The following is a 25,623-nucleotide window of genomic DNA, read 5'->3' as shown; positions in this document are numbered from 1 at the left end:
AGTATGTTAAAGAGGTTGTACAATGTGAAACAAGTTTATGAGAAAGTGCTTAAACACATCCTTACTATATCCTGTGGGACTACATATTTCCCAGTTTGGAATATTTACGCGTCAAAATTCCCAGTTTTAGGGGTATAGGCTATGTTCCCAAAATAGCTAGAAAAAACCCTGAATGTATGATGGTGGTCAGTAACATTACTGTTTTGTTTCCAAATCAGATCTAGTCTATATTGATGAGCCTGGAAAGGACTATTTCTGGGACAGCATGCTTGGAAGTCGACTCTCCACATTTAAGCTCGTGAAGTTTTGCTGTTGAAATTGTAATATAGAGGCAGTGTTAAAGCTATAAAACCTTAGTCTAATCAGCTAACACTGAAATAAAACCTTCTTTCAGTTTGATACAGTTCTTCAGCAAAATGAAGAAATGGTCGGACATGGCCAGTCTGTCACAAGAGTTCCGGGACAAAGTGGAAAGATTGGAAAGAAATTTTGCAGTTTCAACTGTGATATTTAAAAAGTTTGAACCAATTTTTCTGGACATTTTCAAAAGTCCAGCAGACGAAGCTCCTCGGCAGCCTAGGAGTAGAAAACAAAGGTTTGTAGAAACAGTATTTTCCTCTGCAAATACTTCAAAAGAGCAGATAAATTTAACTGCGATAATTGAGATTTATATAACTTGGCTTTTCGGTGTTCCTAAATACGATCTTATTATTAACATGTTCTGTGCAAGTAGTTGACTGCTTAAATTCATTTATGAATTAGGGGATAAAAGAATTAAGTCTCATTTTGTACCCATATAGTCTTCATTTATATAAATTAAACACATTAACCTGGGTTTGTTAAGCGGGCTACTGTCTTGAAAAAGTAAGATATTAAGATAAGTAAGCCTACAAGGAAGCCATCCATCTTATTTGCTGAACATATGGAACAATGGTTCTACTTGGGAATGTTGGGCCATATCGCCTGAAATAGTGAAAAAACATCTGGAGGGCCAGTTGGGCTCTTCCTCCACTAATAAAGTTGGATGTTACCACACACTAGACAGCCTTACGTGTGTTTGTATGACTTAAAATGGAATAAACTAGCACCAGTAATTTGATTTAAGTTTTATGGCACCTAGCAGGACTAAAATTTAGGTTTCACATCGAAATAAGAATAGGAGGTATGGAAGCAAAATGATACTTGGAAGAATCAGAGATGCAGCAAAACCAAGTGTTAAAATCTCCTGAAGTCATAAAAGGGTAAGGTGGTGGTTTTGGTTCTTTTCATACACAAGGTGTCATTGCAGGACCCTGTGGGACAGCAGCAGTTGAGCCAAGCAATGAGAAAACCAACATAGTGCATTTGTGACCAGCATGGATCCAGACCAGTCTACGCGGTTGCGCAGGCTGGACTGGATCCATGCTGGTCGCAAACACACTATGTTGGTTTTCTCATGGCGCGACACAGTTACTGGTACTGATGATAAACCCGGACAGATGATAAAGTCGAACACCTTGAAAATATTCGATTGCAATCGGTTATTTATAAAATTGAACACACCATCTAATAGTTTCCACTTACAACACCAACTGGTGTAAACAAAAACAAAATTGGTAAATATTCTGTATAAATAAATGACTTACATAAATTTGTATAAAAAATATTTATCCAAAATTACTGGGGAAGAGGGTGTTTTTTTGCGCATGCTCACTGTCGAAACATGAAGGCCTGACATTTGTTAATTTTTCATTACTTTATCAGGAATGACTGTTGCAGCTTTTTGGGGAAAGTTTCAATATAATAATACCAAGAAAATTTTGTAAATGACAAAGGGTTCGAATTTATCATCAGTCAACGTTCATAAAGTCCCCTTTTTACATACCCCTTTCAGGCCCTCACGTCGTGTGAGTTTGCTTACTAAAAATAAATTTGAATTATGCAAAGTTTTCAGCAAAGGTTAAGCTTTATTTTGATACCGACCATTGATTTCAATTTGCAGAAATAAAAAAGTTACAGGTAAAAAACCTCATTTTCTGTTCGGGTTTATCATCAGTACCAGTATGCTTTCTACTGTTGATTTACTTCAAATTTCAATTTATTATACATGATGGTACAAATATTTATTTCAATGACATACAGTTGCAAAATTTTAGTTTTCCTATCCTACTGGAAGCACCGGGTGAAATGAAATAAAAGATGCTAAGACTTGCTTTTGGCTTTCAGGAAGTTGCCGTGTTCACTTGTTGAGGTTTTCAACTTCTGCTGGACAATGTTTGTACAAGTAAAAGGTAAGTTGAGTTGGCTGAGCTTTATGGTGAAAATTTTGAAATATACTCTGCGCACTGAAAAGTTACCACCCTAATGGCTCGAAGTTAAATTTAAAAACTGCACTGGACTGTGTTAAAAGCATAACACGACTACGTTTTTAGCTCGACTATTCATAGAATAGTGAGCTATTGCACTCGCCCATGCGTCGGCGTCCGCGTCCCGATTTTGGTTAAGGTTTTGTATGTAAGCTGGTATCTCAGTAACCACTTGTGGGAATGGATTGAAACTTCACACACTTATTCACTGTGACAAACTGACTTACATTGCACAGGTTCCATAACTCTATTTTGCTTTTTTACAAAATTATGCCCCTTTTTCGACTTAGAAATTTTTGGTTAAGGTTTTGTATGTAAGCTGGTAACTCAGTAACCATTTGTGGGAATGGATTGAAACTTCACACACTTATTCACTCTGATGAACTGATCTACATTGCACAGGTGCCATAACTCTATTTCGCTTTTTTACAAAATTATGCCCCTTTTTCGACTTAGAAATTTTTGGTTAAGGTTTTGTATGTAAGCTGGTATCTCAGTACTTACTAATGGGAATGGATTGAAACTTCACATACTTGTTCACTATCATGATCTGACATGCACTAAGCAAGTCCCATAACTCTACTCTCTTTTTTTCAAAATTATGCCCCTTTTTCGACTTAGCAGTTTTTGGTTAAATTTTTGTATGTAATCTGATATCTCAGTATCCACTAATTAGAATGGATTGAAACTTCACACACTTGTTCACTGTCGTGATCTAACATGCACTGTGAAAGTCCCATAACTCTACTTGGCATTTTTACAAAATTATGCCCCTTTGACTTAGCAGTTTTTTGTTAAGTTTTTGTATGTAAGCTGGTATCTCAGTATCAGGGCTCCGGAAATTTTGATAACTCAATCGGTCCGAAACGAAAATCCTGACATCGGCGCTACCCCACCCACCGCATTCCCAATATTACATATTTTGTAAAACGTGATAGGGTAAAGAAATAAGCATGTCATGCATTAAAACTGAGTTACCAGTCACCGTGCGTTACCATACAATGAAGACAGTTATTCAGTATTATGTGTGATCGTTACTTTGTTTAAATTTCGATGTTTTTCCGAGATAATACGAGGCATTGACACCGTGTGCGTAACTAGTCTAAAAGCCAACGCACGTGACTTCGATACCGTATACACGGCAGATCCTTTGTGATGTTTCCTCATCTTTTGACGGAATTCTATAAAATACAATGCGTCAAAGTGAGTTTCATGACACATATTCTCTGCTAAACAGCCTCAGTATTTAAAGAATACTCTGCCGCGGACCGAATGTGTACGTTATTTGAACGCTGAGATCGAATTTCCCGCATGTATAGTACCAAAACGTCACGCGGGTTGGCCACGGATATTTCATTTCACTTACGTTGTACTTCAACAAGCAACTACATTTTATAAAGTTATATGTTCTCTTCTGATGTAAACAAAATTTCATTTTGAAACGTTTTTTAAAAGACCGGTTTTTAGCTCATCAGAGCACAAAGTGCTCAGGGTGAGCTATTGTGATTGCTCACCGTCCGGCGTCCGTCCGTCCGTCCGTCCGTCGTCCGTCCGTCCGTCGTCCGTCCGTCCGTCCACACTTTCCTTTAAACAACATCTCCTCCTAAACCAACAGGCCAATTTTGATGAAACTTCACAGGGATGTTCCTTGGATGGTCTTCTCTAAAAATTGTTCAAAGAATTGAATTCCATGCAGAACTCTGGTTGCCATGGCAACCGAAAGGAAAAACTTTAAAAATCTTCTTCTCAAAAACCAGAAGCCCTAGAGCTTAGATATTTGGTGTGAAGCATTGCCTAGTGGACCTCTACCAAGTTTGTTCAAATCATGACCCCGGGGTCAAAATTGACCCCGCCCCAGGGGTCACTTGATTTTACATAGAAAAATCTTAAAAAATCTTCTTCTCGAAAACCAGAAGCCCTAGACCTTAGATATTTGACATGTAGCATTGCCTAATGGACCTCTACTAAAGTTGTTCAAATCATGACCCCGGGGTCAAAATTGACCCCGCCCCAGGGGTCACTTGATTTTACATAGGAAAATCTTCAAAAAATTTCTAAAAATAAAGCAGAAGGCCTAGGTCTTAGATATTTCACATGTAGCATTGCCTAGTGGACCTCTACAAAATTTGTTCAGATCAGACCCCCGGGGTCAAAATTGACCCCGCCCCAGGGGTCACTTGATTTTACATAGGAAAACCTTAAAAAATCTTCTTCTCAAAAAGCAGAAGCCCAAGAGCTTAGATATTTGACATGTAGCATTGCCTAGTGGACCTCTACTAAAGTTGTTCAAATCATGACCCCCGGGGTCAAAATTGACCCCGCCCTAGGGGTCGCTTGATTTTACATATGAAAATCTTCAAAATTTTCTTAAAATAAACCAGAAGGCCTAGAGCTTAGATATTTCACATGTAGCATTGCCTAGTGGACCTCTACAACATTTATTCAAATCATGACCCCAGGGTCAAAATTGACCCCGCCCCAGGGGTCACTTGATTTTACATAGGAAAATTTTCAAAAAATTTCTAAAAATAAACCAAAAGGCCTAGGTCTTAGATATTTGACATGTAGCATTGCCTAGTGGACCTCTACAAAATTTCTTCAAATCATGACCCCCAGGGTCAAATTGGCCCCGCCCCATGGGGTTACTTGATTGTACATAGAAAAATCTTCAATATTTTCTAAAAATAAACCAGAAGGCCTAGAGCTTAGATATTCGACATGTAGCATTGCCTAGTGGACCTTTACAAAATTTGTTCAAATCTTGACCCCCCAGGGTCAAATTGACCCAGCCCCAGGGTTTACTTTATTGTACATTGGGAAATCTTCATAAATTTGCTTAAAATAAACCAGAAGGCCTAGATCTTAGATATTCGATGTGTAATATTGCCTAGTCGACTTCTACAAACTTTATTCAAATCATGACCCCCGGGGTAAAATTGGCCCCGCCCCAGGGGTTACTTGATTGTACATTGGAAAATTTTCCAAAAAATTTCTAAAAATCATCAGTTTGACATTTGAAACATATTACTCTGGTGAGCGATCCAGGGTCATCATGACCCTCTTGTCTTTATCATTCGTGGTTGCCCGTCCATTTTTTTTCTTTTTTGTACAGTCGGGTTGCAAAGACGATTTTCTGCATTTGTTTCAACTGGAGCCCCAACAAATGAATCATGTAATTTTTTCAAATCAAGTAATTATAAAAATTATTTTTATCTGTTTTCCGTGTGATGTCTCATTGAATCGAAGACCTATAACGTACAATTATAGCTCATTGATTAAATGCAGCGACCATTTGTTTGTTACCGTGATCAAACATAGCCTTTTGAAATAAACCATCCGTCGGATCCTAAATAAAAGAAGTGGATCCCCGTCGAAATGATTTGGATCCAGTCAGAAACGTTAGGAAACCAGTCAAAAATGTTAAATACACCGCAGTCGGCTGTCTGCAAACATTAAAGGATGTGCCGCGCGAGCACTGATTGCATCACGCGCTAATTACGGACCGATTATCAAAGTGACAATCAGACCAATTGACACGTTTATTGATTATCTGAAGGTGCGACCAACAATTTCCTACTTGGCAGGTGATCGTGTATTGAGATATCAGACCGAAATTTATACTTTTCTCCATTTTTACGGGACCGATTTTTTTCGTTTTTTCACTTCACGAATCGGTCTGAAAAGTCAAAAATCGGTCCAAAACCGACAAACCTGCAAATTTCCGAAGCCCTGCTCAGTATCCACAAATTGGAAAGGATTGAAACTTCACACTCTTTTTCACTGTCATGATATGACATGCAGTACAGAGGTTCAATACCTCTACTTTGCATTTTACAAAATTATGCCCCTTTTTCAACTTTTGTATTCATTCAATTGACAAGGCTGTTGAATAGTCGAGCGTTGCTGTCCTCCGACAGCTCTTGTTGACACAACTGAGACTTCACTGGTGTAAAGATTTGTCATATTCGATTAACTCCATTTGAGGCATGGGCTGCACGTGCAAAATGACTTTTTGAAGCAATACCGACATGTATGAAAATTTTATCGCAAATTATTCATCGCACTTGAAAGTTAGTCAACAGACTAAAAGGAATGCGTTAAAAAATCCAGAATATCCTTGCTAAGAATGCCACGTTTAAGGCACGATCAACGCCATCAGGCCATTTGCGTGGTTGACGCAGAACTTTCATGTCGTGAAATTGCACATCGTATGTGCTGTTCTCACCTGACAGTCATGAAACGGGTTAGGAGACATGATCAAGACAGGGTCTGTGAGTAACAGACCGCGCAATGAAAAAGTGACGTCGATATTGTATAAACAAGCAAAGAGGTATATATTAAGTGGTAACTTTTCAGTGATGCCAAGTATAGTTTGCAAGTCTGATTTTTCCCCCTGTATGGAAAAAAAATATCAGATTGGGATTTATCAAGTTAGGGGAAAACATCCATATTTTGTTCTCTTATTTTTTTTAAAGTGGAATTATGTACAATTTTCAAGTAAATTTCCAGCTGAAATAGTGGTGTGTGTTAAAAGGGTGTAGGGAATTATAGCTTAACAATATACCAAACTCTTCCTGTTACAAGTAAGAAATAATAAGTTTCACAAATATGACTTTTCTTTTTTGACTAGCGTCTTTTTAGAAAATCTAATGCACGAAGATTGTGTATCACTTCAACTTCAGAAATCTCTACCTAGGTAACGAAATCACTGTGTAGAAGATTGAAGAAAAGAAATACTATTTTATTAGTCCAATTTCTTTATTTTTAAAGCATACTTGTGCAGCATTACAGTTAATTTAACACTGTTAAATGCTCACAACCAAAATTGCTTTTATTAAACTATTTCAAAAACATATGTGAGTAAGATCACACTGACAGGTACAAATGGCAGGCAATGAAGGTTATCTATGCTGTTTAGATGATAAGTTCTTAAGCCCTTTGAGGAGTAAATATATTCATTACAGTGATGGACTTCAGATCTGACAGCATCAAAATTCAATTAAACAGTCTGCAATCAGATTGTATATCAAAAAAGATAAACATATGTTAAATAGTTATTTTGAAATACAACATAAATCCTTCAACTTTTACTTATGGCTAAAATGTTAATTGAGGCCACATGACAAGTGGTCAAGGTCGCTGACTAAATCACTTGCCCCTCACGTATGTGTTTGAATCTCACTTGGCATTGTAATTCTCAAGCATAGGAAGCCATCAGCTGGTTTACAGAAAGTCAGGTACCATGTGCGTTGTATGAAACGGTGGCACTGGAGTCTTCCTCCCCCTAATAGCGAAAGTCACCAAACCTATTGTTTGGTGCAAGTATAACCCAACAAAAATAACAATATAGATAAATGTTCCTGAATGATCACACTAAAATTTCTTTCAATACAAAGTTACAAAGCCTTTTCTAATTGAAACACAAAAAATTGGCATAAATCGAGGATGCCACCTTATGGAGCTATAATAATTTATGGAAGTTATTGGCAAGTTTATTATGTTCCCAGGAGACATATTTTTTTGCCTGTCGTCCGTCGTACTACCTTTATTTCGAGCAATAACTGGAGAACATTTGACCTAGATCTTCAAATTCTCGGTTGTAGGGTGTGGTAAGCGGACCCTAAGGTTTTGGGTCACTCGTCAAGGTCAGGTCACCCGGCTGACATTGAAAACCATTTCCGATCATACTAGAGAACCACTTACCCAGAATTGAAACTTTCATAGGATGATTGATCATGAAGATAATGACCCTATGATTGGGGTCACTCGTCAAGGTCAAGGTCCATGCCGAACATTGAAACCATTGACAATAACTAAGAACCACTTGTCAGAAATGTGAAACTTTAGATGATTGGTCATGAAAGAAGATGACCTATTGATTTTTGGGTCACTCCTTCAGAGGTCAAGGTCACAGGGGCCTGAACATTGAAAACCATTTCCGATCAATAACAAGAGAACCACTTGACCCAGAATGTTGAAACTTCATAGGATGATTGGTCATAAAGAGTAATTGACCCCTATTGATTTTGGGGTTACTCCATCAAACGTCAAGGTCACAGGGGCCTGAACATGGAAAACCATTTCCAATCAATAACTAGAGAACCACTTGACCCAGAATGTTGAAACTTCATAGGATGATTGTACATGCAAAGTAGATGACCCCTATCGATTTTGGGATCACTGCATTAAAGGTCAAGGTCACGGGCCTGAACATTGAAAACCATTTCCGGTCAATAACTTGAGAACCACTTGACCCAGAATGTTGAAACTTAATAGGATAATTGGTCATGCAGAGTAGATGACCCCTAACGATTTTGAAGTCACTCTGTGAAAGGTCAAGGTCACAGGGGCCCGAACATTGAAAACCATTTCCGGTCAGTAACTTGAGAACCACTTGACCCAGAATGATGAAACTTCATAGGATGATTGGTCATGCAGAGTAGATGACCCCTAGCGATTTTAGGGTCACTCTGTTAAAGCTCAAGGCCACAGGGGCCTGAACATGGAAAACCATTTCCAATCAATAACTTGAGAACCTCTCGACCCAGAATGTTGAAACTTCATAGGATGATTGTTCATGCAGAGTAAATGACCCCTATTGTTTTTGGGGCCACTCCGTTAAAGGTCAAGGTCACAGGGGCCTGAACATTGATAACCAGTTCCGATCAATAACTTGAGAACCACTTGACCCAGAATGTTGAAACTTCATAGGATGATTGAACATGCAGAGTAGATGACCCCTATTGATTTTGGGGTCAGTCTGTTAAAGGTCAAGGTCACAGTGGCCTGTTCATGTAAAATCATTTTTTGGAAATAACTTGAGAACCACTTGACCTACAATGTTGAAACTTAATAGGTTGATTGGACATGCAGAGAAGATGACCCCTATTTATTTTGAGGTCATTTGATCAAAGGTCAAGGTCACAGGAGCCTGAACAGTGACTTGAGAACCACAAGGCCAAGAGTGTTGAAATTTAGTGGGATGACTGGACATGCCAAGTAGGTGATCCCTATTGCAGCCAACCATCAGTGTCTCTTTGATTTTTGCTCCTGACCCCTATTGACTTCTTGCCTATAAGACTTTGCATTGGGGGAGACATGCGCTTTTTTACAAAAGCATTTTCTAGTTGAAATTTGTTGCCAGTTCTGTATATTTTAGTGTCACATACCTTATTTTTAAAATTCTGTTAAACCTGGCAGACTTTTCTTGAGAGATTGACTTTTTTCTTGTTACATGTATGTACTTTTTAGCTCACCTGTCACAAAGTGACAAGGTGAGCTTTTGTGATCGTGCGGTGTCCGTCGTCTGTCCGTCCGTCCGTAAACTTTTGCTTGTGACCACTCTAGAGGTCACATTTTTCATGGGATCTTTATGAAAGTTGGTCAGAATGTTCATCTTGATGATATCTAGGTCAAGTTCGAAACTGGGTCATGTGCCATCAAAAACTAGGTCAGTAGGTCTAAAAATAGAAAAACCTTGTGACCTCTCTAGAGGCCATATATTTCACAAGATCTTCATGAAAATTGGTCAGAATGTTCACCTTGATGATATCTAGGTCAAGTTTGAAACTGGGTCACGTGCGGTCAAAAACTAGGTCAGTAGGTCTAAAAATAGAAAAAATCTTGTGACCTCTCTAGAGGCCATATATTTCACAAGATCTTCATGAAAATTGGTCAGAACGTTCACCTTGATGATATCTAGGTCAAGTTCGAAACTGGGTCATGTGCCTTCAAAACCTAGGTCAGTAGGTCAAATAATAGAAAAACCTTGTGACCTCTCTAAAGGCCGTATTTTTCATGGGATCTGTATGAAAGTTGGTCTGAATGTTCATCTTGATGATATCTAGGTCAGATTCGAAACTGGGTCACGTGCGATCAAAAACTAGGTCAGTAGGTCTAAAAATAGAAAAACCTTGTGACCTCTCTAGAGGCCATATATTTCATGAGACCTTCATGAAAATTGGTCAGAATGTTCATCTTGATGATATCTAGGTCAAGTTTGAAAGTGGGTCACGTGCCATCAAAAACTAGGTCAGTAGGTCAAATAATAGAAAAACCTTGTGACCTCTCTAGAGGCCATATTTTTCATGGGAACTGTATGAAAATTGGTCTGAATGTTAATCTTGATGATATCTAGGTCAAGTTCGAAAGTGGGTCACGTGCCATCAAAAAGTAGGTCAGTAGGTCAAATAATGAAAAAATGTTGTGACCTCTCTAGAGGCCATATTTTTCATGGGATCTGTATGAAAATTGGTCTGAATGTTTATCTTGATGATATCTAGGTCAAGTTTGAAACTGGGTCAACTGCGATCAAAAACTAGGTCAGTAGGTCTTGAAATAGAAAAACCTTGTGACCTCTCTAGAGGCCATACCCTTGAATGGATCTGCATGAAAATTGTTCAGAATGTTCACCTTGATGATGTCTAGGTCAGGTTTGAAACTGGGTCACGAGCCTTAAAAAACTAGGTCAATAGGTCAAATAATAGAAAAACCTTGTGACCTCTCTAGAGACCATATTTTTCAATGGATCTTCATGAAAATTGGTCAGAATTTTTATCTTGATAATATCTAGGTCAAGTTCAAAACTGGGTCACATGAGCTCAAAAACTAGGTCACTATGTCAAATAATAGAAAAAAGGGAGTCATACTCAAAACTGGGTCATGTGGGAAAAGGTGAGCGATTCAGGACCATCATGGTCCTCTTGTTTTGTAATGACATTTGTCTCCTTTCTAACAGGTAATTTCCCAGCTATTAGTGATGATTTGGTGAACTCATACCACTTGTTATTGTGCAATATAGACTGGTTTTATACCAATGCCCTCCTTGGAGGAAGAAAAGATCTCCTTAATCCAGATTTCTCAGGTAAGTATTTACTGTGATAATAAGATGTATTAGAAGAGCCCTTGGAAACGTAGACTGCAACAAAGCAGAAAAATATCATTCTTGATTTGAGTTTGTGCATGATGTGTAATGAAGCAGTGATATCCTCCAATTAAGAAGGGCGGTGGCTCATTTTGTCAAAAAAGGAGAATTTTTTATTTAATATAGATATATGGTTATAAATTCACATTTATTTAAAACATCAGGGCTCAAGCTATGGGGCGACTTTAGGGAAAGTCAGTTTAGTGCTACTGACTAGCTCAAATCTCTCACCGGTCTATACTCTACTTGGCATTAATGCTCCATTGTGTCTGAAAGGGCGGATGGACTGTAATTAAACTTCAGCACTACTGACTATCTCAAATCTAACTTAAAAAAGAAATTTAAGTTGCCCAGTTTTGTTTATATCCACACACTTTTACTAACAAGTCATCTGCCTGTCAACAATTCGCAAGCATATCCTCCATTTGAGACAAACAGTAAAAGATAAGATGAACACTTCTTTCGAAAAGTTCTACCTCATAGGTAGCAAAATGATTACAATAGGGTGTAATAAATACTTTTGAGACATTTTTTGTATATAACTGGTTCAAAGAATTAATGTTTTGATAGTTTATAACAAATGTCTCTGTATTTTATTTTACAGGGTTACCAGAAGGGTTTCATTCCCGAGACTGGAAGCCCCCGTCGGAGCCCCCTTGTATTATGAAGCATTTATGTGATAAACATGAAGGTCTTGAGATAGAGGCCAAAGTGATAAAAGAACACTGGTGGAAGCCACATTTGAAAAAGCTGTTTGATAAAAAGGTAGGACATTATTTTCTAGGAGCGTTATGCTAATTTGGTATACAGCATGTATTATTCAGCATGTGAAGTTTTGCACCTAGGGTTTTGTCTCGTGCGAAAATGTGCACCTACAGTTTTGTTTGGGATTTCACTTGGACATACCAGAATTCTGTCAAAAAGTATGCATGAAGCACTTAAGTTTATTGCATGTATCTCAAAAAGTGTTTGACATCGAGTCCTAAAAGGTAGGATTGTTATGCAACTTGTGAAATTGGCATCTTTGGTTTTGTTACGTATTTCACTCAGCTTGGACATAGTATTGGAAAACATGCATAAATGGCTAAAATAAAAGTTGTGTCAAGTAAATACCTCAAGAAGTATTTCGTCCCCTGAATGCAAAAAGGTACCATGAGCATATGAATAAAGAATGCACTTGGTACCTTTTTGCATTAAGGGGGCGATTTGACTTTGAGTCATGAAACCACATAGGAATGTTATTCAGCATATAAAGTTGTGCAACTGAGGTTTTGTTTGAGATTGCTCTCTGCTGGAGCAGAGTTATGGCTCTTGATTGAATCAAGAGTATGTATTTAATGTTTGCTGCATACATCTGGAAATGTATTTGACCTGGAGTCATGAGGCATTGTAGGAGTGCTGTTCAGCATGTGAAGTTATGCACTACTTTTTATCTTGTGTTGTTAACATTTATTCTGCCATAATCTAATTTTAAAAAACTGTTGTTTTTTTTCTTTAAGGTTTTGAAAGGCAAGGCTGACACCCTGTCATCAGTCTTGGAGATTGGAAACTTTGAAGCGAACAAGTGAGTTTTTAATTACTTCTTTAATTTTTATGTTAAATTTCTATGTTGTTAGATTTATAATTCTGTTTGAGTTTCTTTTTTCTTTGTTGAGTTAGTTTTTTTTTTGTGTTATTTGAGTTGAAACTGTGTTTTTGAAGACAATTTTTGTCAAGCCCGTAAGGGAGCGAAGACATAGTTGTCCAAATGGCTGTTTGGTGTATGTGCGTACGTGCGTCTGTCTGGATTTCTTTGTCCGGACCATAAGTTTGTCATTAATTGTGGGATTTTAAAATAACTTTGCACATTGTTCACCATGAGACGGCATGTCGCGTGCAACACCCGTGTCAATATCTTAAAGGTAAAGGTCACACTTGGAGTTTAAAGGTCAAATATGGCTATAATTGACCTTGTCTGGATAATAACTTCGTCATTGAATGTGGGATTATAGAATAACCTGGCACAATTGTTTACCACCATGAGATGGTGTGTCGCGTGCAAACCGGTGTCAGTTTCTTAAAGGTCAAGGTCACACTTGGAGTTTAAAGGTAAAATATGGCTATAATTGACCTTGTCCAGACAATAGCTTTGTCATTGATTGTGGGATTTTAAAGTAACTTGGCACAATTGTTCACCACCATGAGACAGCATGTGCGTAAAACCCGTGTCAATATCTTAAAGGTTAAGGTCACACTCGGAGTTTAAAGGTCAAATATGGCTATAATTGACCTTGTCCGGACAATAACTTCGTCATTGAATGTGGGATTATAAAATAACCTGGCACAATTGTTTTATTTGGCACAAATGTTTTCTTGTGCAACTTCCAGTCCTTTTGACAGCTGGCGGGCTTGACATGTTGCCATTGGGCATCTAGTCAATTAAACATGTTAAAGGCAACATAAGTCGGTTGTTTGAAATTGCTTAAACAATCTAGTGCAACATCTTTATCTCAAAGGTCAAGGTCACAGTTGGAGATCAAAGGTCATGTCAGATCTTGTCTGGCTCATAACTTTGACATGCATTGAGGAATCTTCTTTATAATTGGCATGAATTTTTAACTCTATGAGATCTCAAAGGTCAAGGTCACAGTTAGGGGTCAAAGGGCGGGCTCGACATGTTCGTGGTCATCTAGTTTTACAAAAGCTGGTAAGAGGCTTTGTTGTGTTTTTTTTATGTGTTATGAAAATTGTTCAGTATTGGTGGAAAGGAGGAATCTTGATGTAAATTCAGTTTTAGGGGATTACTGTATTATTTCAAACAAATTTTTTGAGGTGTCTACTCAGTGTTCGAAATTCACGGTAGTCCGACAGCCCGTGGCTACCAAATTTCAGCTCGGGCTACCGATTTTCCACAGGTACAAGCCCGACTGGGCTACCGAATTTTCCTCATTTGTTTAAAAAAACATGCTAATTAAACGAGTACTGCATCGTGATTTTCCAGACTGAGAAACGCTTATGGAATTATGGAATTATTGGTTTTTGCACTCTTACTTGTTGACAATCAAACACAGTGCCAAAGACGTAACCGCAGCTCTAATTGGCTGAATACAATCACCTCTAGCGTAACGGATAATTTGATTAGCTTTCACACTTCTCGCGAAAATCTCACAAGTACCTGCAGTAGGCGGAGCTTAAATTATGCTATCAGCTTGTGTGTAAATGTGTATTCAGCACTCGGTATTACACCTTACAAATTGTCAACAGTCCGAGTTGCAGTAATTGGCGAGTGCGGATCCTAAAAAATCGGGCATAACAGTTTATATTTCGTTTTGGCAAGGAGTGTCATGTCCGATGCTTTTGGACTCTGACGATGCTGATCTGCACTGGGGTATTTCAAGTTAAAATTTTTCAAAAACATGGCAAACATATACTGTACGTCTTTTTTATTACTTCAAACATGCATAGAGATGTTTGTAAAACAAGATGTTATATGGTGCAAAAATTTTGTATTTTAAGGTGTTAAAAGTTCGGGCTAGTGAAATTGGTGTCGGGCTTTGAAATTTTTTAATCTGGTAGCCCGAACGGGCTATTGGATTCAAATCTGAATTTCGTACACTGTTAATGAAAAAAAAGGGCAGTAGCGTGTCTGAAAAGGGAGTAGACTTCAGACAGACAAATATTTGGATATTCAAATATGGAGTTACTCTTAGAAAGTAGGATACTTTGATTATTCAGTTAGGTGGCCGAGTGGTTAAGGTCGCTGACTTCAGATCACTTGCCCCTCATCAGTGTGGGTTCGAGCCTCACTCGGGGCATTTTAATTCTTCATGTGAGGAAGCCATCCAGCTGGCTTTCGGAAGGTCAGTTCTACCCAGGTGCCTGCTAGTGATGAAATAATACATGGAGGGGCACCTGGGGTCTTCCTCCACCATCAAAGCTGGAAAGTTGCCATATGACTATAGTTGTGTTGGTGCGATGTCAAACCCAACAAAATAAAATAGATAAATATTCATTCATTGACAAGGCTGTAGAATTGTCTATTGTTACTGTCCTTCGGCAGCCCACGTTATCATACCCCCATTTGAAGAAGGAGGGGTATATTGTTTTGCAGATGTTGGTCTGTCAGTATTTACTGAAATGTAGACCAATCCTTTTCCGGATGATAACTCCAGAACGCTTAGCCCTAGGATCATGAAAATTGACACGGAGGTTGGTCATAACGAGCAGATGACACCTATTATTTTTTTTTAGCTCACCTGTCACAAAGTGACAAGGTGAGCTTTTGTGATCGCGCGGTGTCCATCGTGCGTCCGTGCGTGCGTGCGTCCGTCCGTAAACTTTAGCTTGTGACCACTCTAGAGGTCACATTTTTCATGGGATCTTTATGAAAGTTGGTCAGAATGTTCATCTTGATTATATCTAGGTCAAGTTCGAAACTGGGTCACGTGCCATCAAAAACTAGGTCAGTAGGTCTAAAAATAGAAAAACCTTGTGACCTCTCTAGAGGCCATATATTTCACAAGATCTTCAAGAAAATTGGTCAGAATGTTCACCTTCATGATATCTAGGTCAAGTTTGAAACTAGGTCATGTGCCTTCAAAACCTAGGTCAGTAGGTCAAATAATAGAAAAACCTTGTGACCTCTCTAAAGGCCATATTTTTCATGGGATCTGTATGAAAGTTGGTCTGAATGTTCATCTTGATGATATCTAGGTCAAGTTCGAAACTGGGTCACGTGCGGTCAAAAACTAGGTCAGTAGGTCTTAAAATAGAAATCCTTGTGACCTCTCTAGAGGCCATATATTTCATGAGATCTTCATGAAAATTGTTCAGAATGTTCACCTTGATGATATCTAGGTCAAGTTCGAAAGTGGGTCACGTGCCATCAAAAACTAGGTCAGTAGGTCAAATAATAGAAAAAACCTTGTGACCTCTCTAGAGGCCATATTTTTCATGGGATCTGTATGAAAGTTGGTCTGAATGTTCATCTTGATGATATCTTGGGTCAAGTTTGAAAGTAGGTCACGTGCCGTCAAAAACTAGGTCAGTAGGTCAAATAATAGAAAAACCTTGTGACCTCTCTAAAGGCCATATTTTTCATGGGATCTGTATGAAAATTGGTCTGAATGTTCATCTTGATGATATCTAGGTCAAGTTTGAAACAGGGTCATGTGCGGTCAAAAACTAGGTCAGTAGGTCTAAAAATAGAAAAACCTTGTGACCTCTCTAGAGGCCATACTTGTGAATGGATCTCTATAAAAATTGGTCAGAATGTTCACCTTGATGATATCTAGGTCAAGTTTGAAACTGGGTCATGTGCCTTAAAAAACTAGGTCAGTAGGTCAAATAATAAAAAAACCTTTTGACCTCTCTAGAGGCCATACTTTTCATGGGATCTGTATGAAAATTGGTCTGAATGTTCATCTTGATGATATCTAGGTCAAGTTTGAAACTGGGTCAACTGAGATCAAAAACTAGGTCAGTAGGTCTAATATTATTAAAATCTTTTGACCTCTCTAGAGGCCATATTTTTCATGGGATCTGTATGAAAATTGGTCTGAATGTTCATCTTGATGATATCTGGGTCAAGTTTGAAACTGGGTCAACTGAGATCAAAAACTAGGTCAGTAGGTCTAAAATTATTAAAATCTTTTGACCTCTCTAGAGGCCATATTTTTCATGGGATCTGTATGAAAATTGGTCTGAATGTTCATCTTGATGATATCTAGGCGAAGTTCGAAACTGGGTTACGTGCGGTCAAAAACTAGGCCAGTAGGTATAAAAATAGAAAAACCTTGTGACCTCTCTAGAGGCCATTTTTTTTTTTATGAGATCTTCATGAAAATTAGTGAGAATGTTCACCTTGATGATATCTAGGTAAAGTTCAAAACAGGGTCACGTACCTTCGAAAACTAGGTCAATAGGTCAAATAATAGAAAAACCTTGTGACCTCTCTAGAGACCATATTTTTCAATGGATCTTTATGAAAATTGATCAGAATTTTTATCTTGATAATATCTAGGTCAAGTTCAAAACTGGGTCACATGAGCTCAAAAACTAGGTCACAGATTTTATTCAAATCCATTCAGTAGTAAAAAAATAATACAAACATGAATTTTAAGGCTACTCGCTCGGAGAAAGTTTTCAGCTCGTCCATTTCAGCCGAGTTTGGTATAAATGACATTGAGAAATACACGTACCCCAAAAAAACGACATCATACTCAAAACTGGGTCATGTGGGAAGAGGTGAGCGATTCAGGACCATCATGGTCCTCTTGTTAGATCAGTAGTTCAAAGGTCAAGGTCACAGTGACCCTGAACAGTTAAATGGTTTCCGGATGATAACTCGAGAATGCTTGGGCCTAGGATCATGAAAGTTGATAGGGAGGTTGTTCATGACCAGAAGACGACCCCTATTCATTTTGAGATCAGTAGGACAAAGGTCAAGGTCACAGTGACCTGGAACAGTTAAATGGTTTCCGGATGGTAACTCAAGAATGCTTGGGCCTAGGATCATGCAAGTTGATGCGGTTGGTCATGAGCAGGAGATGACCTCTTTTGATATTGAGGTCAGTAGGTCAAAAGTCAAGGTCACAGTGACCCAGAACAGTTAAACCGATTCCGGATGATAACTCAAGAGCGCTTAGGCCTTGGATCATGAAAGTTGATAGGGAGGTTGGTCATAACCAGCAGATGACCCCTATTAATTCTGAGGTCAGTGGCTCAAAGATCAAGGTCAGAGTGACACTGACGAGTTAAACAGTTTCCATACGATAACTTCAGAACGCCTGGGCCTAGGATTATGAAATTTGATAGGGAAGTTGGTCATGACCAGCAGATGACCCCTATTGATTTTGAGGTCAGTAGGTCAAAGGTCAAGGTCACAGTTACCCAGAACAGTTAAACGGTTTCCAGATGATATCTTGAGAAATCTGGAAACTTAATAGGAGGTTGATCATGACCAGCAGACGACCCCTATTGATTTTGAGGTCAATAGGTCAAGGTCACAGTGACCCAGAACAGTTAAACCATTTCCAAATGATGACTCAAGAACGCTTGGGCCTAGGATCATGAAACTTCTATTTATTTTGAAGTCAGTAGGTCAAGGTCACAGTGACCCAGAACAGTTAAACGGTTTTCAGATGATATCTCAAGAAATCTAGAAACTTAACAGGGACGTTGATCATGACCAGCAGACGACCCCTATTGATTTTGAGGTCAAAGGTCAAGGTCAAATTGACCCAGAACAGAACTTGCGTACAGTGACCAAATAATTTCTTGTGCATTTACTGAATGCATCAAGGTGGGCATTTCGTGTTCTACGAGCTCTTGTTTTAACTTCTTTCCAAAGTTCGATAAGTTCTGAAATCCAAGGGAATTGGCCATCTTTCTGAAATACCAAGAAAAAGTCCGGATGATATCTCCAGAAATCTGGAAACTTAATAGGAGGTTGATCATGACCAACAGACAAACCCTATTGATTTTGAGGTCAATATGTCAAAGGTCAAGGTCACAGTGACCTGGAACAGTTAAATGGTTTCCAGATGATAACTCGAGATTGCTTGGGCCTAGGATCATGAAAGTTGATAAGGAGGTTGGTCATGAGCAGGAGATGACTCCTTTTGATATTGAGGTCAATAGGTCAAAGGTCAAGGTCACATTGACCCAGAACAGTTAAACCATTTCTGGATGATGACTCAAGAAGGCTTAAGCCTAGGATCATGAAAGTTGATAGGGAGGTTGGTCATAACCAGCAGATGACCCCTATTGAGTTTGAGGTCAGTGGGTCAAAGATCAAGGTCACAGTGACCCGGAAGAGTTAAACTGTTTCCATACCATAACTTGAGAATGCTTGAGCCTAGGATCACCAAACTTTATAGGGAAGTTGATCATGATCAGCAGATGACTCCAATTTATTTCGAAGTCAGTAGATCAAGGTCACAGTGACCCAGAACAGTTAAACGGTTTGCAGATGATATCTCAAGAAATCTCGAAACTTAATAGGGAGGTTGATCATGACCAACAGACGACCCCTATTGATTTTGAGATCAAAGGTCAAGGTCACATTGACACAGAACAGAACTTGTGTACAGTGACTAAGTAATTTCTGTTTCTTGTGCATTTACTGGATCAAAGAGCTATAAAAATAAATAGATCGGCAGCTTGAAAGGCATATAGAGCAAATCTCGCCAAAGAAACGTGACAACTGAATGAGATCTCATTTACCGGAAGTGACGCGTTCTCCACGCGTCATTTTGAATGCAAAAGCAATTATCCAGCGGTAAATTAATTATCACTGCATGACCACGCTTCTTTTGATGGTTAGAAACGTGTACTTTGTGTCTTAAGACTATTTCACATTAAACTAATGTTGTTTTAGAAGCTCACATGTATTTTAAATATAGTTTTAAAGGTACACATTGTAACTCCATGCTCCATGCTTGTAAGTGGGGTATACTGGTTTCAGGTTGTCCGTCTGTCCGTACGCACCATCTCTCCTCATCCCTTCAACACAATTTAATGAAACTTCACACAAGTGATCAGTAACAACAGTAGTTGTGCATGGGGCATGTTGGGTTCCTTCAAAAAAAAAATTGCAGAGTTACGGGACTTTGTACATAGACACAATCTTGTGCGCACCATCTCTCCTCATCCCCTTGACACAATTTAATGAAACTTCACACAAGTGATCAGTAACAACAGTAGTTTTGCATGGGGCATGTTAGGTTCTTTCAACCACAAAAATTGCAGTTACGGGACTTTGTTTCTTGTTAACATACTATGTACATACAGTCTGCATATGCAATCTTGTGCGCGCCTAACCTTCCGAACCCTTGCACACAATTTAATGAAACTTCACACAAGTGATCCGTACCAACCTTAGTTGTGCATGGTGCATGTTACGTTCTTTTAGATAAATACCCTGCATAGTTATGGGACTTTGTTTTTTGTTACTATACTGTATACATACAGTCCATATACATACAGTCCACATAATTATGCAATCTTGTGTGCGTCAGATTGCAATGTACTGTTCACCTTTAGTGATAGCTCTAGTTTTAACTTCTTTCCCAAGTTCGGTAAGTTCTGAAATACAAGGAAATTGGCCATCTTTCTGAAATACTGAGAAAAAGTTGATGAACCTTCCTAAAACATACAGGAAATCTGAGCAATATGTACGTCTTTATATATGTCCTTTTTGGTCTGTACTTTAGGTAATAGTGGATCCTGGAAAATTGGTAAAGGGCAAGATGGAATGCTAAATAAGATAGTTTTTGCTCTGCAATAAAACATTCTAGTAGGGTACTGGGAAAAAGTCTTGTTTAGATGTGAATATGTTTTGGCGAGGATTCAACTGAGAGGTGATACATGTCTCTGCTTTATAACAAAATAATAATGTCTCGTACTCTACTACCGAGTAATATTATCCTCCGCCCAAATCTGGTGCGTACTGAGGACGCACAATTATGGGATTGTAAGCTACATCCAGAAAAAATGTGCGTATTTGACACAGGGCAAAATGAATTACTGCTTACTTGCAGTAAATAATATATAAAGTCAGTGTTCGAAATTAGCGGTAGTCCGATTTTCTGCAGAAACAAGCCTGACCAGGCTACCGTTTTTCCTGATGTGATTTAAAAAAAAACATGCTAATTAAACGCGTATAACATTGTGATTTCATACGTAAGATCTCCATTAATAAATGCTTATTGTTCAAGAACATAGTTAGTCAACAATTTCTTTATAAAACTCGCACATGTTGTCGATCAAACGTTAAGTGTCAAAAGATGTAACCACGGCGCTTATTGGTGTAACGGATAATTATGTCTCCCCTAGGAGACGTATTGTTTTTGCCCTGTCCGTCCGTACGTACGTCACACTTCATTTCCGAGCAATAACTGGAGAACCATTTGACCTAGAACCTTCAAACTTCATAGGGTTGTAGGGCTGCTGGAGTAGACGACCCCTATTGTTTTTGGGGTCACTCCGTCAAAGGTCAAGGTCACAGGGGCCTGAACATTGAAAACCATTTCCGATCAATAACTAGAGAACCACTTGACCCAGAATGTTGAAACTTCATAGGATGATTGGTCATGAAGAGTAGATGACCCCTATTGATTTTGGGGTCACTCTGTCAAAGGTCAAGGTCACAGGGGCCTGAACATTGAAAACCATTTCCGATCAATAACTAGAGAACCACTTTACCCAGAATGTTGAAACATCATAGGATGATTGTTCATGAAGAGTAGATGACCCCTATTGATTTTGGGGTCATTCCGTCAAAGGTCAAGGTCACAGGGGCCTGAACATTGAAAACCATTTCCGATCAATAACTAGAGAACCACTTGACCCAGAATGTTGAAACTTCATAGGATGATTGTTCATGCAAAGTAGATGACCCCTATTGATTTTGGGGTCACTCCGTCAAAGGTCAAGGTCACAGGGGCCTGAACATTGAAAACCATTTCCGATCAATAACTTGAGAACCACTTGACCCAGAATGTTGAAACTTAATAGGATGATTGGTCATGCAGAGTAGATGATCCCTAACGATATTGGGGTCACTCTGTGAAAGGTCAAGGTCACAGGGGCCTGAGGGGCCTGAACATTGAAAACCACTTCCGGTCAGTAACTTGAGAACTACTTGACCCAGAATGTTGAAACTTAATAGGATGATTGGTCATGCAGAGTAGATGACCCCTAACGGTATTGGGGTCACTCTGTGAAAGGTCAAGGTCACAGGGGCCTGAACATTGAAAACCATTTCGGTCAGTAGCTTGAGAACCACTTGACCCAGAATGATGAAACTTCATAGAATGATTGGTCATGCAGAGTAGATGACTCCTAACGATTTTAGGGTCACTCTGTTAAAGGTCAAGGCCACAGGGGCCTGAACATGGAAAACCATTTCCAATCAATAACTTGAGAACCTCTCGACCCAGAATGTTGAAACTTCATAGGATGATTGTTCATGCTGAGTAAATGACCCCTATTGTTTTTGGGGTCAGTCTATTAAAGGTCAAGGTCACAGTGGCCTGTTCATGTAAAATCATTTTTTGGAAATAACTTGAGAACCACTTGACCTACAATGCTGAAACTTAATAGGATGATTGGACATGCAGAGTAGATGACCCCTATTTATTTTGAGGTCATCTGATCAAAGGTCAAGGTCACAGGAGCCTGGACAGTGACTTGAGAGCCACTAGGCCAAGAGTGTTGAAATTTAGCGGGATGACTGGACATGCCAAGTAGATGATCCCTATTGCAGCCAACCATCAGTGTCTCTTTGATTTTCGCTCCTGACCCCTATTGACTTCTTGCATATAGGACTTTGCATTGGGGGAGACATGCGCTTTTTTACAAAAGCTTTTTCTAGTTTGATTTGCTTTCACACTTCTCGAAAAATCTCACATGTACCTGAAGTAGGCAGAGCTTAAATTATGCTGTAGGGCTATGTGTATTCAACACTCATTTTGACATACAGGCCCAGTAGTGGAAATTAGCGAGTATGGATCCGATAAGATCAGGCAACTTGAATTTTGCTTTGAGGTTAGAGACTCTGACTCATGGAGTGATGTGTCCGATGATTGGGGCTCCGACGATGATGATATAGAGTATTTATGTCTCCCCTAGGAGACATATTGTTTTTGCCCTGTCCGTCCGTCCGTCCATCCGTACGTCACACTTCATTTCCGAGCAATAACCATTTGACCTAGAACCTTCAAACTTCATAGGGTTGTAGGGCTGCTGGAGTAGACGACCCCTATTGTTTTTGGGGTCACTCCGTCAAAGGTCAAGGTCACAGGGGCCTGAACATTGAAAACCATTTCCGATCAATAACTAGAGAACCACTTGACCCAGAATGTTGAAACTTCATAGGATGATTGGTCATGAAGAGTAGATGACCCCTATTGATTTTGGGGTCACTCCGTCAAAGGTCAAGGTCACAGGGGCCTGAACATTGAAAACCATTTCCGATCAATAACTAGAGAACCACTTGACCCAGAATGTTGAAACTTCATAGGATGATTGGTCATGAAGAGTAGATGACCCCTATTGATTTTGGGGTCACTCCGTCAAAGGTCAAGGTCACAGGGGTCTGAACATTGAAAACCATTTCCGGTCAATTACTTGAGAACCACTTGACCAAGAATGTTGAAACTTCATAGGATGATTGGTCATGCAGAGTAGATGACCCCTAACGGTATTGGGGTCACTCTGTGAAAGGTCAAGGTCACAGGGGCCTGAACATTGAAAACCATTTCCGGTCATTAACTTGAGAACCACTTGACCCAGAATGATGAAACTTCATAGGATGATTGGTCATGCAGAGTAGATGACCTCTAACGATTTTAGGGTCACTCTGTTAAAGGTCAAGGCCACAGGGGCCAGAACATGGAAAACCATTTCCAATCAATAACTTGAGAACCTCTTGACTCAGAATGTTGAAACTTCATAGGATGATTGTTCATGCAGAGTAAATGACCCCTATTGTTTTTGGGGTCACTCCGTTAAAGGTCAAGGTCACAGTGGCCTGAACATTGATAACCAGTTCCGATCAATAACTTGAGAACCACTTGACCCAGAATGTTTAACTTGGTAGGATTATTGAACATGCAGAGTAGATGACCCCTATTGATTTTGGGGTCAGTCTATTAAAGGTCAAGGTCACAGTGGCCTGTTCATGTAAAATCATTTTTTGGAAATAACTTGAGAACCACTTGACCTACAATGTTGAAACTTAATAGGATGATTGGACATGCAGAGTAGATGACCCCTATTTATTTTGAGGTCATTTGATCAAAGGTCAAGGTCACAGGAGCCTGAACAGTGACTTGAGAACCACTAGGCCAAGAGTGTTGAAATTTAGTGGGATGACTGGACATGCCAAGTAGATGATCCCTATTGCAGCCAACCATCAGTGTCTCTTTGACTTTCGCTCCTGACCCCTATTGACTTCTTGCCTATAGGACTTTGCATTTGGGGAGACATGCGCTTTTTTACAAAAGCATTTTCTAGTTAGAGTCTGCCATTGATAGACTTCTTTCTCTGTATAGCCGAGAATAAATTGTTTAAAATATGGCAAACATACGTCTTTTTATTCCTTCAAACATGCACAGATGTTGGTATAACTAAATGTTTTATGGTGCAAAAATTAGATATTTTATGGTGTTATAAGTTTGGGGACTAGTGAAACTGGTGTCGTGCTAGTAGCCCGAATGGGTTAGTGGATTCAAATCCGAATTTCGTACACTGTAAAGTTTTACTAGTTTATAAAACTGGACTAGCATTAACACCATAATAAAAATGAAAAGTAAATTGTGGAAAATAGAAATTGATGGCTGAAAGTCAGTCTGCAACTTGGCACTTTTTAGCTCACCTGTCACGAAGTGACAAGGTGAGCTTTTGTGACCGCTTGATGTCCGTCGTCCGTAGTGCGTCAACAATTTGTAAAAGAATCTTCTTCTTGAAAACCACTGGGCAGAATTACACCAAACTTCACAGGAATGATCCTTGGGTGGCCCCCTTTTAAAATTGTTAAAAGAATAGAATTCCATGGAGAACTCTGGTTGCCATGGCAACCGAAAGGAAAAACTTTAAAAATCTTCTTCTCAAAAACCAAAAGCCCTAGAGCTTAGATATTTGGTGTGAAGCATTGCCTAATGGACCTCTACCAAGTTGTTCAAATCATGACCCCGGGATCAAAATTAACCACGCCCCCAGCGTTCGACACTAACTTTTTTGCCAGGTATCCCAAAGAAATACCTGCTGGGAAATTTAGGAATCCCTGCTGAAAATTAGGAGTCCCTGATAACAAAATGTGGTAAGAACATGAAAAAACTAAAATCTAACAAACACAACTGTTTACAGTACTACATGTATTTTATTTCCACTTTATTTCCATTTTACATCAATGACAACAATAGCTTGTATGACTTTTGCTGTAAAAGAATAATGTCATTTCTGTCCAAGTCCTCTTCCCCCTCATCTTCACTACCATCGCACTTCTCTGCCATTTGTTGTAGTTCGTCTAAATGTATGCCACCTAGTTCATTCCCCCTTATAACCCCCTTATTTGTAATCATTTTTTTGACATAAAAAAAATCCGAAAAGTCTCCCTTAAATAAAAAAAAAATCAAAAAAAAAAAAAAATGTTCCGACCTACCTACCTACCCTAATTTTTTGAGCATGTTACCAGATACAAAGATTTTTTAGGCCTTATTAATGCAACTCCCACAGACTTTATCTAAAACTAGTACATTGGTCATAACAGATTTTCTTAAACATTTCATATTTTAGTTGTTTTATTTTGCACATTGCCTAAAAGTGGGTGGGGTTTAGTGTTTGCATGCTTTTATTATCGGCAAATTATTC

General features: G+C 39.0%; 1 protein-coding gene across 2 annotated transcripts in view; it reads left to right on the top strand.

Moving 5' to 3' along the window:
• The window catches only part of LOC123548615 (retinoblastoma-like protein 2), a 74,619-nt gene that overhangs the window by 1,678 nt on the left and 47,318 nt on the right, over window positions 1-25,623 (top strand). For both annotated transcript variants that reach the window (XM_053546313.1, XM_053546312.1), the window contains exons 3-7: window positions 395-595; window positions 2,206-2,270; window positions 11,083-11,208; window positions 11,873-12,033; window positions 12,768-12,832. In XM_053546313.1, coding sequence (XP_053402288.1) covers window positions 395-595; window positions 2,206-2,270; window positions 11,083-11,208; window positions 11,873-12,033; window positions 12,768-12,832 — 618 coding nt within the window. The remainder of the gene's footprint in view (window positions 1-394; window positions 596-2,205; window positions 2,271-11,082; window positions 11,209-11,872; window positions 12,034-12,767; window positions 12,833-25,623) is intronic.

The sequence above is a fragment of the Mercenaria mercenaria genome, chromosome 6 (genome assembly GCF_021730395.1).
Source record: "Mercenaria mercenaria strain notata chromosome 6, MADL_Memer_1, whole genome shotgun sequence".
Classification (NCBI taxonomy): domain Eukaryota; kingdom Metazoa; phylum Mollusca; class Bivalvia; order Venerida; family Veneridae; genus Mercenaria; species Mercenaria mercenaria.
Note: the sequence above shows the minus strand (reverse complement) of the source record. Positions and strands in the feature narration are given on the sequence as shown.